Here is an 18214-nt window from a genome sequence, read left to right as displayed (position 1 = left end):
GCAGTGGGTAACATGAGCGTGAGGGGGCACAGGCTCTCCGCACACCCATCAAGGGGGCAAGGGGGTCAGTGTGCCATGAAGAAGCTGCTCCATGCCGGCAAGGACAAGAAGAGGCTTGGCCGTGTCTGTGGCCATGGTGACAGAGGGACTTACTTCCCTGGCTGCATCCCCAGGTTCTTGATCCCTGCTGAATCCTGGCTGCAGTGCCCCGCGTGTGTCCAGATGCTACCGAAACACACAGCAAACTGAGCCTGGCTGTGCTCCCCACACCACCCTAACGCCCTGCAGCCCCGCTCTGCCTTTGCCCTGGGCTCCCTGCAGTGCTGGGACCCCCCCAGCCAAGGCCACCATCGCATCCTGCCCATCGTCCCCAGCCTGATCCCCCCACTGTCCCCGGTGCCGCTCTGCCGAGACCGGGAAGGGAAGAGTTACCATGGGGCTGGCGGCGGCTGCTTGCCAGCGCCCATGTGGCTCCCAGATGGGTCCTGCGGTTCCCGGCGTCCCAGCGGGAACCAGCAGCCAGCGCTCGCCCCACGGCGCAGCCAGCACTTGCAGCCCCCTCGCTCTCACTTACAAAGAGCCAATAAAAGACTGCTAACTATTTCAGGGCTGGCATGGAAAAGCAGAGGGCTCTGCCAGGGCTAAACCTGGCACAGCGCTCCCGGCACCTCCACACAGGGCAGGTGGGACCTAGTGTGGGGGCAGGAGGGATGGGGTGGGCACAGGAGGTGCCCATGCGTCCGCAGCCCCAGGCTGGCAGGGGGACACTGACCCCGGTGCCGGAGGAGCTGCGTCCCATGAGCTGCACCTCCTCCAGTGTGAGCACTGTGCACCACCGGCCACGACCACACTGTGACTGCCAGCGAGGCTCTGCCACCACGGCAGGCCGGCGAGGGCACGCAGAGGTGCCATATCTCCCAACCCCCACCAAAGAAGCCTCACCAGGAGCAGCCTCCCCAGGTCCTGGCCACTGGCCCCAGATGGATGCCCACTCTCTGGAGAGACCCGCAGCTGGGGCGGGAGAAGGCGTGAGGTGCCAAGCTCATCCTCCCCTGGCTCCGGCACATGAGCCTCATTGCCAGCACAAACACGGCCTTGCCAGCCAGAGCGGCTCACTTGGAAGAAGCAGCGCTGGCCAAGCCGAGGCCGGCGCTCCCAGCCGCAGGGGCAGGATGTGGGGCAGGAGGGGCCCGTCCCCCACCTCCAACATGCTGGCACCAGATCCGGCTCCCGGCAGGAAGAAGGGCCTGGAGAAGGGAATATGTCCCAGGATCGGTGCCGAGAGGGATGGAAACCCCGGGAGCTGGGCCCACTTGTCGGCTGGGAGAGCATTTCTGCACCTGAGCCGTGCGGCTGTGGCAGCCAAAACTCAACAGCTGGAGATTCGATAGCTGACGGTGCTGGCTCCCGCACACCACTGGTCCCCCTGACCATCCAGCACAGCACCCGAGAGACGGCGGTGGGTGGCAGCCCCTGGGATGGGTGGCACGGCTGACAGAGGGCAGGGCGATGCCGCTGCCGCTCCCGGCCCACACTGTGCCGGCTGCGGCGCAGGGCCATGTTTTCTGCATTAGTTCCATCCCGGCTGAGCAGTACGTATGGCAGCAAGTATGCAGGGAGGCCGGGGCCGGGGCGCTCTGCTTTGGGTGGTGGCTGTGCGGATGTTGCCAGAGGTGAGCGTGTGGGGCCAGATGGCAGTCAGGCCCACGGGGGGTCCTTGTGTCCCCAGGACCCCCCACCCTGTGTCCTCTCCCCTGGGTCTTGGCAGGGATGGGGCAGTGTGACCTGGCACTGACACTGGTGTGGTTTGGTTAGCGGAGAGCCCTGGGGTGGCCGTGGGGCTGCTGTGGGTCCCTGAGGCTGGCAGAGCTGAGCAGAGACCCTGGCACCCAGCCTGGAGCACCCAGGGACCCCCCTGCATCCCCAGAGAAGGGGACTAGCCACAGCCCGAGGCTGCTCATCCCCCTGGTAAGCTGAGAGGAGCCCACCAGCTCCGGGCTGGCATGCAGGGAGCCGAGGAGGCCTCCCAGCTCCCCAGCCACGCCAGCACCGAGGCAGCCCAGCCTCCTCCAGCCCATAGTGCGGGTCCAGCCCAGCTGGTTTTAGCCAGCCCAGGCTGGGGGGAGCTTGTGCTCCCGCCTCAGAGCCAGATCGGCTGCACGGGGAGGGCTTCCCAGCACCCTTCCTCTCCCTATTTCAACCCATCCCTCCCAGCACAGGCTGGGGTATGGCACCGGTACCCACGGGGGTCCCCAGCTGTGCATCCCGGAGCCCTGTGGGATGTGGGGGGCTGCGGGGGGCCAGCGCTGGGGAACAGGGCTGGTGTGTCGGATGCAGCTGTTGGCAGCGATGCTGCGGTGGGGCCGGGGGAGCTGGTAACAGCTGCCCGCAAGGAGCGACCGCCCTCAGCTCCTCGGCTGCCCGGGAGAGCCCAACACAAAGCAAACGCTGCTCCGGAGCTGGGGCCATCCCCGGGGTGATCCCTGCTCTGCGCGAGCAGCCACCCTCTGACGGGATGTAGGGCAGGGAGAGCCAGAGATGGGGAGCCCAAGGCAGAGCCGTGGGGCTGGATGGGTGGGAAGTAGCTGAGAGGACACAGGTCTGCCCTTGGCAGGGACCCTTTGGCTGGCAGGGGCCAGGACAGCTCAGCCCTGCCTGTGGCTAGCACACCATGAGCATGGCTAGCAGACTGTGGGCATCTGACCCCCGTAGGGAAGCAACCCCAGCAGAGGGACCTGCGTGGGCGCAGGAGGCACCAGAACCAGACTGAGCCATCGCTTTGGCAGTGGGTGCTGGGGCAGGAGGGGTCCCCTCAGCTCGGGGCACTGTGGCACGCTCTGGGGACAGACGACTCCTCCCTGTACAGAAAGGATGGGTCCATGTGCGTGGGGGAAGCCATAGCTCCCTCCAAACCCCACGAGGCTGTGGGGGCAGGAGGACCGGCTTCCTGGGGAGCTGAGGGGGTTCACTGCATCCTCTTCCTGGCACAAGAATGTGAGTGATCTCCCCTAACTGCCAAACCCTGGTTACTCCAGAGGTGGCCAGGGGAGAGCAGCCTCTCCCAGGCCAGGCAAGTTCCTCGGGGAGTGCCTGAGGTGCCACCTGCCCCTCGGGGAGCACAGGGACCCCAGGCACCACACAGAGTAGCAGCAGTGCCCCTGCACCCATCACACTGCCGGTGCTGGCCCCTGCCCACTGCCTGGTGCGGGGTGTCTGTGTCACGGTAAGGCTGGATCACTGTGAGTCCCCTCCTGCCCACGCCGCCACCCCGATCCTGCTGGTCAGGGCAGCCTCGCCACGGTGTCCCCGTGCCTCGGGGAGTTGGGCACCGTCAGTGCTGTGCAGGCTCTGCCTCTCCCACCCCGCTGCCTGCACAGCCCCTGCCTCTGGCCAGCCCCTCCTGCCCTCGGTGAGGCCAACACAACATCCCCAAGGGTGCAGGAAGGCAAGTGGGCTCCCACCAGGACAGCCCCCACGGCTGTGGAGGCCCCCACCCCGGCACAGATGTCCAGACACAGGGCTGGGCCGGGAGCAGGACCTCCCTCCCTGGGCAGGCAAGGAGGGAGCCGCTGGCCCCACGGGCTGGGCAGACTGCAGCACCCCTCAGCACCTATCTCTCCGCTCCCGCATCTCATCTCTTCTTGCAGCCATCAGCCCTGCAAGCCCTGCTACGGGGCTGTTACCAAATCCCCAATACACCTTTGCCCTCTTGAGTAGGAGCCTGCCAGGAGCCCCAGGTTGGGCAGCAAGATGGAAGCTTCTGAAATTCTGTGCCAGAGTCCCAGTCCCAGGTAAGCAAGGTGCCAGCCTGTGCTCTTGTGCTGCTGAGGCCGGCCCCAGCAGGAAGGAAGGGCACCCAGGCGAGGGCGAGCTGGTGCCCTCACGGGCCTCCATCCCTCGCGATGCTGCTGCCTCATCCCGAATCCTCCCCGACTTCCCCGTGTCTGCCATACCAAGCAGCATTCCTGGGAAGGACGGCCGAGGGGGAAGCAGAGCAGAGGAAATATAAACAGTCCCGTGCAGCTACGCTGGGGAACAGAAGCATGAGAGCGCCGAGCGCACGGTGCTATAAATAGGCAGCCCAGAGCCAGGCCAACTTTTTCAAAGCTTCCCACGGTCTCCTTGGGAATGTGGGATGCTGTGGACCTTCCCCCAGCCCGGAGGAAGCCGCTGCTGAGGCTGGGAGTCAGGTACCCCCGGGGTGACCCCAGCGTGGGATACCACGCCGATGGGGTCGGGGGGAGGAAGGCTAAAAGTCTCTCTATGTCCTGATGCGCCTTTCCCCTGCAAGCGGTCCCCAGCCAGCCCCGGGATGACACCAGACCCTGGGCAGAGGTGATGTGTCAGGGTCTGTGGGGTCCCGGCTGTGGGCATGGCCAGGTCACCTCAGTCTGGATCTCCATCTCACCACGGCATTGCCCTGCCCCCATGGCCACACTGCCCACAGAGACCCTCTCCCTGATGTACTCTCCCACCGTGGCGGGGGCTGATGCGGCCCATGGGATGGTGGCCAAGGTTTGGGAGAGGGGCTGGTGTCCCTCTCCCTGCCCTGGGGCCTTGTAGCACCCCAAGCCTCGGGGGGACAGTGTGGTCCTGCCCCGCACGGGGTGTGCTTGGAGGGCTGTGGCCCCTGGGTGCTCCCAGGCACTGAGCTCTGCCCCCAGCACGTCCCACGAGGTGAGGGGACAAACCCATGATGGGGACAAACCCACAGGGACACCCTCTCTGCTGTCCCCAGGTGCCCTCAGCCCCCATCCTACTCATTAAAACAGCTCATTAAAACGTGAGCAGGAGCGTGCGCTCACCCAGCGAGCGTGGCCGTTCCCTCGCCCCCGGTCCTGCCGAAACGCTGGTGGAGGAAGTTTCTCATGAGAACGAAGCCGGCTCCTCTCCATCCCACACTGGCCACGCTCGGTGGCGGCCCCGCGGCCCGGCACTGCCGGCGCCCACCTCGGCCCTGTAATGGGAGCCAGGTGCCGGCCAGATGCGCGCAGCCCCTCGCGCGAGCGCGCGGCAGCGTGCGGGGGTGGGATGCGGCCCATCGGCTCCGCATGCCGCCGGCCCGCAGCCACGCTGCGGACACGGCTCTGCTCTACCAAACCGGGGCACCGGCTCGTGTGTGGCCATGCTGCCCGCGTGGTGTGGGACTGTCCCTCCCATGCAGCAGCTTTCTGCCCCCACAAGCCACTTCCCTTCTTTCCAGCAGTGTTTCTGATTGCACGCCCCGTCAGTAAGTATTTATGAGGATGCACCCTCAGCCACTTATATAGATGTGTAAAAGATGAACATGTACAGCTGAAGGTCTAATATTCTCTCCCTGCACCCCCATGGATTGCTGTGTGCACCCCACTTTGGAGAGCACCACTTTAGAGGACAGGCAAGACCCCAGCCCGCTGTGCAGGCAGGGCACTGCATGACCATCTTGTCCCTGCCAGCCCCAGGGAAAGGAAGCCCAGGGACATGGAGAGCCAGCCCGGGGACCCAGGGCTTGCCAGGACCCAGAGGAGAGGGTGGCTGGGGGAGCAGGCAAGCAGTGATGCTACCTTAGTACCCCAAGCCTTAACCGAATCACTGCCCTGTGCTGGTCCTGGTGACCCACCAGGCTATGGGCACCTTCCTAGTGCTCTGACCCCCTGCTCAGCACCATGTCCCCCTTCCCCCCCCCTAGGGAGCATGATGCACCCCAAGGGCACGTTCGAGGGGGACATGGGAGGGATATTCTGTGGGATTTGCACAGGCGTTGCCAGGAGGGTGAGGGCAGGAACAGTGAAGCATTGAGCCCCGGCAGAGCCAAAGCCACAAGGGAGAGGATGTGACTCACTTCCAGTGAGAGGGTCAAGGTGAGGAGGGCGACCACCAGCACCCGTGGGAGGGGAGGGTGGGCTGCAGCCAGGGCAGAGTGGCCTCAGCAGGGGACGAGGCAGAGGAGGGGACTCGTGGGACACAGACCCAGCCGAGCAAGGAGAGTGTGGCTGCCCGGGGAGACACGGCAGGACCCTCTGCAGCAAAGGGGTGGCCCTGACATCTCCACTGCAAGTTTAGGGGCACCAAGGAGGCACACTGAGCAGCAATGGGGTGCAAGCACAGCCCTAATGCTCGCAAAGGGGCTGCTGCAGTTGCAGTTCCTGCTCCAGCCTAGACACAGCAATGAGGGGCTGGGGAACCAGCAGGATGAGGCCACTGATCCCCCAAGGGGAATCATGGTCTTGGGTACATACCAGGCACCCTGTGAGGTCAGCCAGACCCCGGCCACGCCGATCTTGCTGCGTCACACTCTCCTGCTTGCTGCTGGGATGTGCTCAAAATAGCTGCCACGGACATAGCCAGGAATGGGGGGGTCAGGCCCCCGCTGGGGGCATGGCCGCGGGGTGTGGGCAGCCTGCCAGTCACCCTCCTCGCCATCCACCCTCAGTCTCCAGCCCCGTGTATCCTGCATCTGCAAGACCCCAGAGCAGCATCAGGCATCACCGCACCATGGCGGCAACCCCTCCTCCCCAAGGCTCTTATTTTAGCTCTTTCTCATCCTTTTCCCCCTGCTCTAAAAAAAATGAATGGTTTAATGAGGCAGGCTTGGCAAATTAAGAAAACCAGCCAAAGGAGCAGCCCGAGGCTGAGGACAGCTTCAGCACCGTGTGCCACAAAGGGACCGGGGTGAGCCGGTGGCGGTGCTGAGCCCGAGCCCTTTGCCTGCTGTGGAGGAAACCCAGTCTGCAGTGCTGCAGGGGCCAGCCCAGCTGGAAAACCCATTGCACTGCTCACCTCACTCACCACTGCAAAAAAACAGGTGACTTAAAAGTCGGGAGCTCGCAAGGTGCTGGCACCGCACAGTGGCCCCGGCATCACCCGGTTTCGTAACCGCACTGGCCCGGGGGGAGAAGGAGCTTTTCCAAATAACCCAGCCCTCCAGCAAATGGGGAAAAAAGAAAAAAACAAAACACAGGAGTGTTATTCCTCTTGGCTAAGCAAGTCCTGTGCAAACTTCCAGAGGATTTATGGCATTTTAAAGTTTTCCCCTTCAGCACAGTACTTCTCCAAGACTAAACATCTTCATCAATTCTCAGCTGGCCGGGGTTAGGGCTGTGGCGCGGCAGCATTTGGCCGCGGCAGCGAAGGTGCATATTTCTCTTGGCAAACCCCGAGCGCCGGCCTCGGGCTGGATCAGACAGCAGCAGAGGGAAGTGAGCTGCCTGCTTTGAACAGCCACCATCAGTCACACGTTATTTTTAATAGCTCAGCGAGACAGAGTCCACCCTCCCCAGGAGACTTGGCTCAAGCCCATCATGCTCACAGCTTCGCTAAAACGCTGTCACACAAGCCGACAGGTCTGGTAGGGGGAGAGGCAGGGAGCAGGCAGGAGGGGGAGCAGCGCCCAGAGCCATTGGTGGATAGGGGCAGGATGAATTTCGGAGCAGAGACTGGTACCTTCCAGCCATGACAAATGGCACCCGGATCAGGGGAGCATCACGGGGGCCATTTGAGGGCTGGGAGTACTCTCCCCTGGCTCACTTGCATGTGTAACCGCTGGTTTTACATTTATATATTGTGGTGGTGTATTTATAAGGCTGCCTGAAGGGTCAGGGCATCGCTTGTACCCACCAAAACCACCCAGGGCCCTCATGGGAGCTCAGTAGCCAGGCTCTGCACAGGGGCAGCAGGAGAGTCTGTCCTGGAGCAGTGCAGTGTCGGGGCACCAGCTCCCCCCAGCCATGCCTGAGCAAGGCACCGGAGGCCATCAGCTTCCCGAGTGCCCAGGCACGCACACACTGGCAGCAGGAGAGGCACGAGGAGCGGCAGAGCCCGCTACAGTCATCTCGCCCTGCTCTCCACTGCATCCCTCCCCTCCCAAAGGCTTCCAGCTCCTTCTGCAGGGAGGGACGGCAGCCGCTGCAGGCAGCCAGAGCCCCCAAGCCACAGGAAACCTCTAATAAGAGGCTGTTTAAACTCGACGTCAAGGCTTAAGTCCTCTACTTATTTCCTAATCGCTGTTATTTGCTGAGCTGAGCGGATCCAGCTGCCCAGCCCTCACCCTTGGCAGGTCCTTGTCCCCAAGAGCCTTTTGCCCAGCTCCTGCACGGTGGCACAGAGCCCCCAGCCCCCAGTCCTGATGCAGCACCCACAGGGCTCAGGATTGCTGCCTGCAGGGCTCGGGATCACTGCCCACCGGCAGACAGCCCCAGCAGCAGTGTGTCAGTGCACCGGGGAAGCTCGCCCGCCTGGGCGGGACGGCAGGGCTCCCCCATGCCGAACCCCACCAGGGTCGAGGAGCCCCGTGCCCCTGCCCTCAGCCCATGCCATTGCGTTGCCTCTCCCAAGCTGTCCCAGGGCTGGGACAGTTTGAGGCACCAAGCCCAGCTCACGGCAGGCAGAGGGCACCCCGGCCAGGCAGGGCTGCCTGCACCACGTTGCCCAGCACACCCCGGAGGGACGGTACCTGAGAGGCGGCCGGGCTGGCTCGGGGGTCAAAGATCCGCAGTTTCTTGTCCTGTTGAGATAAAAAGAAAACAAAGGAGGGTTAAGGACCTTGGGGCCAGTGGGATGTCAGGCCGTATTAGGCAGAAGGCTGGAGTGAGCAGCCCTGCTCCTTCCTGCCCATCATCACTCTCCTGCCTGCAGTGCCCGCCCCTATGGATGGCTTGCACACTTCTCCACGTCCTGCCCCACACTGCAGGCAAGGGTGCACCCCCAGGACACCCACAGCCTCACCAGGACCCCAACACCCTCAAAACTGCTCCCAGAGAAGGGGGGAGCCTCCAAAGTAGAGCCAGGTCTGGAGCCCAACCCTCAGATGCCACCCTGCCAGCACTCCACAGCATCCCACAGGCTGGGGAGTGAGCACTCTCCTGCCCAGCACCCCCAGCCAAACGGGGGGTGGGACGCCCTTCGGAAAGGGATGGCCGGGGCACAGAGGCAGCAGGGAGGTGCCCCGGTGCCAGCCCTGCTGCCAGGGTGCTCTTTGGGGAGCGCACATGGTGCCGGCCAGACCCACACCACACAGCACGGCAGTGCTGCGGGCCTTGGGGGCCACACGGCATGGCTCGGGGGCTGACCTGCACCCCAGATGGCACGGCTTGGGGTTTTAGCCTCTGTGCTCAGCCTGCACGCTTGGCACGGGGCTCCAACCGCTCGCTCAGCCTGCACACCCAGCCTGCACGCTTAGCCTCTGCCCTCGTCGCAGCGGGGCCGACCGCTCGCTCAGCCTGCAGGCCTGGTCTGCGCGCTCCGCTGGGCTTGCGCGCTCCATCCTGCTCTGTGATGGCCATGGCCCGGGGGCCTGGCAGCTGCTTGGCCCACACACTGGGCCTCCACGCTTAGCACAGAGGGGAGACTGCTCACTCGGGCCATAGGCTTGCTCGGCCTTGCCCGCGCGGCCTGCCCACTCAGCTGGCCTGCCCGCTCGGCCCGGGGGCCTGCCCGCTCGCTCGGCCTGCCCGCTCGCTCGGCCTGCCCGCTCGCTCGGCCTGCCCGCTCGACCTCCATGCGAGGCCTGCGCACCACCGCGCGCTTGCGTGTCCGGCAGCAGGCGGGCAGCGAGCAGCAGGCGCCATCTAGTGCTCCCATCCTCCTCGGCCCTGGTGCCGCTCACTGACCCCATTTTTGCCCTTTTCTCCTCAAAACAGGATCGCCGTGTGCTCCCCAGGACCAGGGCTCAGGGCGGCCATGTCGTGCCGCGGCGAGGTTGCCCATGTGAGGTGCTCACCTTGCAGGAGGTGCCGAGGAGGCGGCCGTCTCGCTTCCAGACCAGGCTCTGCAGCTGGTCCCCGTGGGAGTCCAGGGCTGCGGAAGGAAAGCAGGCTCGGGATCAAGCAGGGCTCGTCCCACGCACAGGGCAGGCGTATGGGCAGGAGCCATCGCCCTCCCACCCGTGAGCACCAGAGTACTCCCCCAGGGAAATGATCTGGCCTTTCCAAAAGGCTAGTGGCAGCCAGAGGAGAGGTGAGGACCCACTGGGATGCTGCTGTGTCTGTGCAGGGAGCACCCCTGCCACAGGGCACTTACACCCCTGTGCTGTCACCCAGCCTCCTCTCCCCATCGGGTTAGCTGAGGTCTGGGCAAGACTGGTCAGCAACTGGCCATGGCACCCATGTCTATCCACACAGAGGGAGAAGCACCCGTCACCCCAGGGGATCCCCATCAAAGCTGCTACAGACACCTCGAGCAGCACAGGAGCCTTTTACACCATTACATGAGAGTGTAAGGGAGCCCGTGCGCAGGCACGAGGAGCTGTGGTGCTCCCTGCTCAAACAGCCACCTGTACTGGCTGTTCAGTGACACTGAGATCCAGACTTGAGCCCGATGCTTGAGCCCAGGCACCAGAACAGTGGAGATACATGTCACGGGCAAGAGCCGATGGGCACGGCCATGCCTACCTGTCAGTGGCTGCTGCTGCCCCACGTCCCAGACAGTGACTCGTTTCCCTGCGCCGCTGGCCAGGACGCCGTCCGCCGTAGGGTGGAACTGCAGCATGTCCACTGGGCCCCCCCCGGGCCCCAGGGTCAGCCCCGCGCCACTGGGCATGTCCTGGCCGCTCTCGGGCAGTCGCCACACCTTCACCTGCAGCCCCAGGGAGAGGTGGGTCAGTCCCCAGGCAGGCGAGCCGGACCTGGCTGGGGGCTGGCAGCACCCAACCTGGGCTTGCTGCTCTTCCAGGCTTTGGTCCCTGAGGACACCAGGTGACCCCTCATCGCGGCTTGGTGGGATCAGAGATGCAGGTATCCCACGTGGGAGAGGGCTGATCCATGGCTGACACCATCTGCCCTGTCCCCCACAACTTGGGGAGACACCACGCTGCTCCCCAAGGCTGGCACCCTACTCCCCAGGCTCCTCTTATTCCCATTGCTTCAGCTCCACCTCCCCTGGGCTCTCCAGTGAACCCCAGAGACACAGCGTGTCCCCTTGGGACCCCAGGCACCCTGCACTCACCGTCTCATCAGCAGAGCCTGTAGCCAGCAGGAGCTGATCGAAGGGTGAGAAGTCAAAGTCTGTCACTGCATCTGGAAGGAGAAGGGCAGAGGTTTGTCCTCACCTTACCCCTGCAGTCAGCGTGTCTTTGCTCTTCTCCAGCCTCAGAATCTTTTCATACACACATATGTGCAGGCAGCCGGGGCCAGATCTGGGCCCACCGAGGCATTTTGGAGCAGCTCAGCTTTGCTGCGAGAGCCTGAGCCCCTCCACACTGTCTGTCAGGGTCTCACACCCCTTTGGCGGGGGTCAGGCACCGTGAAGGGCAGCACCGCACAATTGCATCTCCCCATCTAACCCACCACCACCCAGCTTTGGCTCTGAGTTTGGGACAGACATCCCCAGGAGGCACAGGGAGAAGCATGAACAGCACAAGGGCATCTGTGCCGGCCCGGCTGCTGGTGAGCGAGGCCACAGCCAGCTGGGGCCGTGCTGGTAACAAGGCTCCCTTTGTAACGCCCCGGCTCGGCGCGCCGGCGACACGGCTGCTCCTCGCAGCTCCGGCAGCAGGGCCCCGCGGGAGGAAGGCTGGCACTGTCAGCGGCAGCCCCTCGGATGCATTTGGCACGCTTGGGAAAGTAGGTCACTGTGTACTTTTCCGCTTCCAGGAGGCTGCGGAGAGGCAGGCCCAGGAGGCACGAGAAGTGAGCAGTTCAGTCTGCTGCATTTGCCCCGGGGGGGAGAAAAATCTCTTCCCTGCTTTGGAGGCGTTTCTCTGGCAGGGCTTGTGCTAAATCTCAGTAAGAAACCATCAGCATTGTGCTGGCTCCCTGTGCACCCCTCCAGCGCTCTCCCGGGAGCAGCAGAGCTCACTGGCCTGCTAGGGAGCACGGCGCAGCTCCCGGTGGCCAGCCCCGCGCCCCGGGGCAGGGACCGAGCTGGGTGCAGGCAGTGCAGCTGGGCACACCATGCAGTCCTGCGGTGATGCCAAGGCACCACACACAGGAGGGCAGCCCTGGGACCGGCTCCTGTCTTGCTGCTCTGGTGCAATTTTTAGGAAATGGGTGGTCAGTGCCCCCAGGCTGGCACTGCTGCTCCCACACCAGGAGAGGGGTACCCTGAGCTCCCCACCACCCCTTCCCCGTGCTGGGGCAGGAGGCAGAGCCCTCTGCCTCTGCAGTGTGTGTTCCTCTGCCAGTGGCAATGCTGCCAGCCGCCTCTCCACCTGCAGCACTCCCTCTGCCCACAGCAGAGCTGCTCAGGGCCCCGTGGCCACTGGTCCGGCCTGTTCCTCCCGTCTCCGGAGCTGGGTACGCCCGTGGTGATGCCATCCCCAGCTCCTCCGCCAGCCCAGCACTGGGTGTACCGAGAACTTCAGGGCGTGCAATGAGTAACATGGGAAGGGTGTGCTAGAGGAAGAGTGTGAGCAAGAGCTACGTGTCCTTGCTGCAACTCAAGAGATGAAGGGATGTGGATCAGCTTGGCTCCTTAAGCAAAAGAGCCCAGCCTGGCAAAGCCTCGTGTGGTCAGTGTGGCTGCAGTTGGCTTGTGCCTCTCACATAATTGACTTGTCAGAGACACCCTCCCCGTTGGTGACGGTCCCTGGGGACTCCAGCAGCTCCCCCAGCCCCTCGTCTGGGAAACAGACACCCCAATATAGCATTCTGGGCTGGGACTCAGCATATGAGCCCCTCCACACAGCCCACACAGGGCCAAACACCTCCTGTGGAGGTGGGAGGTGGTGCCCGACTCCTTGGTGCCCCAGTGCAGAGCACGGCAGAGGCACGGGACAAGCCAAAACCAGGGCTGGCAGACACCCAGCTCACCTGAGTGGCAGCAGAGCTGAGACACGGTCCTCTTGCCTCCATCCTTGCACTCCAGTGGCACGATGCCCAGCATGCCTGCAGGAGAGGACACAGGAGCAGGTCACCAACCGTGTTCCAGCCTGCCCATCACCCACGAGATGCTCCCAGGAACCCCCCCATCCTGGGACACAGTGGGAGGGTATCCAGCTTTGCAATGCAATGCAAGGGGTGTGGGATTGCCAGCACCTTTCTGGGAATTCGGGGAAAGCCTCCTCTGCTCACTTTCATGCCTCCTGGGGTCCGTAAGGCTGATCCACCACCCAGCCCTGCAGGGACCACAGGGGCAAATCCATCCCACCTGCCTCAGCCGTGCTCAGCACCCCTTCCTTTGTGCCTCACCTGCTGCCTCAGCATTGAATGCGATCCAGCGGCAGCTGGCCTTCACATGGTTCCCACAGGATGCACCGGAGCCCGCTCGGATACCCCCAATCCAGGCCTGGGATGGAGAGGGAAAACCCACGTCAAGGAGATGCCTCTGTTTTGGAGGGGCTCGACACTGCAGCCGGAGCACGGCTGAAGGGGAGACAATGAAGCATCAGCACAGCATCACTAGAGAGCCTCAGCTCCCACAGAGCTGCCACGCCGATGGACCTGGAACTACCTGGAGGCTGGTGACACTGATGGGATCGTGCTGAAGGCACATTTGTAGGGTCCCATCCTCTGTGAGGGCCAGGACAATGTGGCTGCTCACGCTCCCTGTATGAAAGTGCAGCCCCTCACTGGGGCTGGATGCTTCAGGGCCAGCTTTGCCAGGAAGGGGAGACAGGAGCATTCCAGCTCCAGTGCTGCTTTTCCCCAAAACTGTCCAGCCCTATGGTGGGAAGGGCTCAAAGGACTTTGTGATAAACCGATGTCAGGAAATTTGGGATGGGACAAAGGCTCTTGGGCTGCAAAGCACCCAGGGGTCGGGCTGTGACACCTCCAGCAGCATGATTCCCACGTGGACACACAGCCAAGCAACTTCATGACAGCTCCAAAATCAAAATCCTGTTTTGCAGTGTTTCTCACTACTACTCCACGGCTGAGCACTGCACCTGTGGCGCACTGGGATGCCCTGCATCAGCCAGATGTGACACAGACACCCGACCTCAAGGGGCCACCAGGATCAGGAGCTCCCTGGCACACCCAGGGCCAAGTCCAACCCTCGAGCAAAAGCAACGGCAGTGTTTTACAGCTGCCACCATGCCTGTATGCCCACCGGCGGCCGCAGGCATCACAGAGAGCTGCAGCAGGTGTCCGGAGCGGTGGATACACCTCAAACAGGGCAGAGCTTTTTGCAGGGAAGGGAGCTGCATACACAGCCCCAAAAGGACAGAGCCCCAGGTTTCCTCTCCTTGCACAACTTCCTTTTGAGGTCTGACAGAGAGCAGCGGTTCCTGCAGCACTTCCTCTTGTCCTTGTCACAGCAGCCTGCTCGGTGGCAGCCCTGTTAACCCCTCTCCTGCTGAAGGGAGGTTCCTCTCCCCGCACCCAGCGGGTCGGGGGCTGCAGAGGGGATGGGGAACAGGTCTGGAGTGTAACCAAGACCCAGGAGGAAGGGTCCTGCAATCTGTGCCCTGTCACCTTGCACAGGTCCCTCGGTGAGGGGTGTCACTGGCCACATGTGCCCCTCAGCATCAGGGAGAACAACGCAGGACCCCTCCAGTGAAGTTTCACAGAGGGACCACTGAGCTGGTCCATCCTGGCTCTGCAATGTCCCCGCATGCAGGCGGGAGCCCTCAAGGAAGCGATCCTTCCTGAAGCGTGCCAGAGCAGCCAGTAAAGCATATGGCACCATCCTGGCCACGTCCCTAAAACAAATCACAAGCTTTCAGGGTGCCTCTGCCAGCAGAGCCCTGCATACGCTGTCTGAAGGGGAGAAGCGGCTCAGATGTGATCATTTGTGTTGACACTGAGCTTCCTGATCTGGCCAGGTCAAGTGTCTGCCTTTGCCTCCATAAACAAACTGCTCTGCTCAGCCAGGGACACAAACAGCGCTTCCTGCTGTGACATCCAAGATGGGTTTGGAGACAAGACATCCATCTCACACCTCCTGCCCCACAGAGCTGGGTGACGTGGCCTCACTTCCTGGGGACACATTTCATGCCTGGATGGGAAATGCCTCTCAGAAAGGCCACCACCTCCCATGTGCTGAGCCTGGTGCAGGCTGCTGGAGCCTCCTTACACACTGGGGTGAGAGCACACTGTCCCTTTGTGTCCTGCTGAGCTCCCCCACCACAGGGACTGACACCGGGGTAGTGGTGACAGGGACATCCTTCCCTGGAGGATGCCATAACCCCCCCACGGCCAGGTGTCCCGGCACCCACACCGCACAGACACATGCGGTCCCCACGCCAGCCATTGGCAGCAGCTCATCTGCACCCTGAGGTTTGCAGCCAAATGCTTGGCTGGCTGAGATTTCCGTGATCTGCCACCTGCTCTTCAGGCACACTGAGCCCAGCACACTACGGGAATGGTGGGATGCTTGGGGACACCATGTCCCCTCCTACAGCTGAAGCTCAGGAGGAGGTTTTGGGTGCTCGCTGGGTCTGCAGAGGCGTGTGAGCACAGGACAGACCAGCCTGGCATGAGGATGGCTTGGCTGGGAATTTACAGGGAAGGAGCGTGCTGATGTCCAAGGACTGGAAGATGAACATTTCGGTGGCCCTGGGAGCCCTCAAATTCTTTTCAAAGGCAGCAAGATGCAATGATTTTTAGCAGCATCACCCATCCAGTCTGAGCCCTCCCCTTCTGGCCACATGGCCTATGCCAAAGGGTACCAGCTTCCCGCACGTGAATGCCACCCTGGCACAACTGGTAACCAGAGCAGCCTGCACCACGCATCTGGTCCATGCTGTCCCTCCCCTATGTGGGACTGTCCCTGGCAGGGACTCTGTTCCAGCTGTCCCAGCTCCTGTCTGCCCCATGGTCAGGGAGTCACCCGGGCAGGATCCCCCCACCTTCCTCCACGGTGGCAGAGCAGCAGCAGCCTCGCTCACAGCCACGGTGCAAAGGGTGTCCGGCTCAGGGAGCTCCCAGAAGAGCCGCATGACCTGATGGTGCTCCCTGACATGGCTCACCCGGCGTAACCCATCCCTGACCCAGTATTGCCTCACGAGCTGAGATGGATCACGCCACTCAGCATGGTTGGGACAGGTTACCTGCGGGGCAGGGGTCGGAGCTGGGCATCCCCTAGCTCTGTACTGCCCAGGGAGACCCATCAGACCTGCCTGGCCCCGGCGGTGCCAAGCTCTACAGCTTGTGGGCAGGGTGATGGAGCTCAACACCGTCCCGCCGGGCCCCAGCGCTTCCTCTTTGCCTGCGGAAGCGGGGTGGCAGGAGCAGGGCCCAGCATTTCACCCCGGGTGGGCGCTTCCCCGGCCGGCACGGGCGAGGCAGCGCTGCCCGGCGAGGGCCGGGCACAGGCGAGGCACCAAGCCGGGCCGGGAGGCAGCAACGCACCGGGGGCCAACCGTGCCCAGCCAGGGCACAGCCCGGCTCCCCGCCACCACGGGACGGGTACCCCAAGGCACCGGCACCGGCCGGGGGGCTGCAGCGCCCCGGGAGAGGGCTGGGGTTCCCCAGCGGCACCCGCCCGTGACACCGGGGCGGGAAGCGGCGGGCGCCAAGGAGGGACCGCCCGGGCGACGCTGCCACACCGTGGCCGGGCACCGGGCTGCGGAGACCTGGGCACGGCCCCGCCATACCGGCAGCTCGGCCGCAGTAGGAGCCGGAGCCGGAGCCGCGCCCTGCCGGGGCCGCCCCGCCCCTGCCCGCCGGCAGCCCCGGCCCCGCCGCCCCCGCACCCCCCCGGTACCGGCCGGCGGGGAGCGTCCCGCGGCGCTCACCTCCCTGCGGGGCAGCCGGGCCTCGGTGTGCCGGAACTTGGACGCCTTGAAGCGGTTCATGGTGCTCCGGCTGCACCGAGCCGCGCCGAGCCCAGCCCAGCCGCGCCGCTCCGCCCGCCCCGGGGCCGCCGCCGGGCACGCCCCTCGGGACACGCCCCCTCCCGGGACACGCCCTTGCCACTTAGCCACGCCCCCTCCGGACCCCTTGTCCCACGCGTGTCCCTATCCCCGGCTGTCCCCACCGCAGGGCGAGGGCACCGAGACCGGGACAGACCCCCGCCCCGCCTCCCCGGGACCCTCGTACCCTTGGGGGCGACCGTCCCCGGGGGGTGCAGCCCCCCTCCCTGCCTCCCACAGAGATTTGGGGTCACCAGACCCACAGCTGCCCACCACGGGCACTGGGGGCTGCGACCCTGTCACCCAAACATCCTTCTGGATACAAGGGCAGCGGCTGCCCCCGGCCCTGGGCAGAGAGGCTGTGAGTAGCGGGAGGTTTCCAGTCCCGTGGGCTCAGCGCCCTCGTCCCCTCCCCGGTCTCACAGCCTGTGGTGAACAGAAACCCTCGTGTGCCGACAGAGAGCTGTCGGGGAAGGGGAGGCTGGGTGCAGGCCCATCGAGCCTGGCCACGGCGTTACCCACGCCTGCTGCAGCCTGGGTCTCCCTCCCCACTGCCCACCGTGTGTGTGCACAGGGAGAGGAGCTGGGACCCGGCACTTCCCCCTGAAGGGAAGCTGCTACAAGTATACTTGAAATTGCTAATGTGCAGGGACCTGTAATATAAGACATTTAGTTTTAATGTTAGACATCACTTATGTTTTACTAGCTTTTATTTTTTCCTGTATTTTTCCTGTATTTTACTATAACATAGATAATTTCATTTATACTTTTTCCTAACTACCCTCTGTAGTCGTTACCCAGTTACCCACTTGTAAGATGTTTTAAGACCTTTAACTCCTTGACTAGTAAAGATAAAACAGACCTTGGACAGTCTGAAAAAAACTCCCCGAGTACATCTCTAATAGCAGGAACCTAAAGAAAACAAGAGCCAAAGAAGACGCCAGTGTCAAGACAAGGGCTTAAAGTTGGAACAAACAGGAGCTGAAGGATGGATGAAGTGACCCTGTGACCATGTATGGACACTAGAGACCTAAAGTTCACGACAGACAGTGTGAGAAAGGCTGTGGAGACCCCTAAGGAGGGGAGAAGACCCTCACTCTATTTTTACCACGCATGCTCAGACTATGTAAATGAATTCTAAGAATCATTAGCATGACTGCCTTTTCTCAGAAATCTAATGCATATGTGTGCTTTTTGTGTGTATTAGTCAGTGATTTGTTCCTAAGTGCAGCACTTGTGGTGGAGCGATCCCTAGCGCTGCCCAGCGCTGCGAATCCAGAATCCCTGCTGACAGTTACACTCAGTCCTGACTGTGAAGCTCTTTGTTTCACCCCCTCACCGCTCGGCCTCGCTGCCGCGTCCTCCCACGCTCCGCCGAGCCCAATCGCTCTGCTAACGAGTGTCTCAGAGCGCCAGCCCTGGTAACGAAGGCTGGGGAGAAAGGCGCTTGGCCTGACTTCCCCCTCTCGAGCACAGCTCCCGCCCCCCGCGCGGGCGGTGGGCTAG

The 18214-nt window shown here is 63.2% G+C and overlaps 1 protein-coding gene across 4 annotated transcripts in view; it reads right to left on the bottom strand.

Annotated features, from left to right (window-relative positions):
- The window catches only part of CORO7 (coronin 7), a 38740-nt gene extending 22042 nt beyond the window's left edge, over positions 1 to 16698 (bottom strand). For 3 of the 4 annotated variants that reach the window (XM_074919547.1, XM_074919548.1, XM_074919549.1), the window contains exons 1-7: positions 16592 to 16698; positions 13104 to 13200; positions 12726 to 12800; positions 10921 to 10991; positions 10368 to 10551; positions 9698 to 9774; positions 8432 to 8482 (exon numbers count right to left, since the gene is read on the bottom strand). In XM_074919547.1, the coding sequence (XP_074775648.1) occupies positions 8432 to 8482; positions 9698 to 9774; positions 10368 to 10551; positions 10921 to 10991; positions 12726 to 12800; positions 13104 to 13200; positions 16592 to 16651 (615 nt within the window). In that variant the 5' untranslated portion in view covers positions 16652 to 16698. Of the gene's footprint in view, positions 1 to 8431; positions 8483 to 9697; positions 9775 to 10367; positions 10552 to 10920; positions 10992 to 12725; positions 12801 to 13103; positions 13278 to 16591 lie in introns of all 4 variants that reach the window. The other variant, XM_074919550.1, reaches the window with a different exon arrangement.
- Between the last annotated feature and the right edge of the window lie 1516 nt (positions 16699 to 18214).

The sequence above is a fragment of the Athene noctua genome, chromosome 15 (assembly GCF_965140245.1).
Source record: "Athene noctua chromosome 15, bAthNoc1.hap1.1, whole genome shotgun sequence".
Classification (NCBI taxonomy): Eukaryota; Metazoa; Chordata; class Aves; order Strigiformes; family Strigidae; genus Athene; species Athene noctua.
This window is presented reverse-complemented; position numbering and strand designations above follow the sequence as displayed.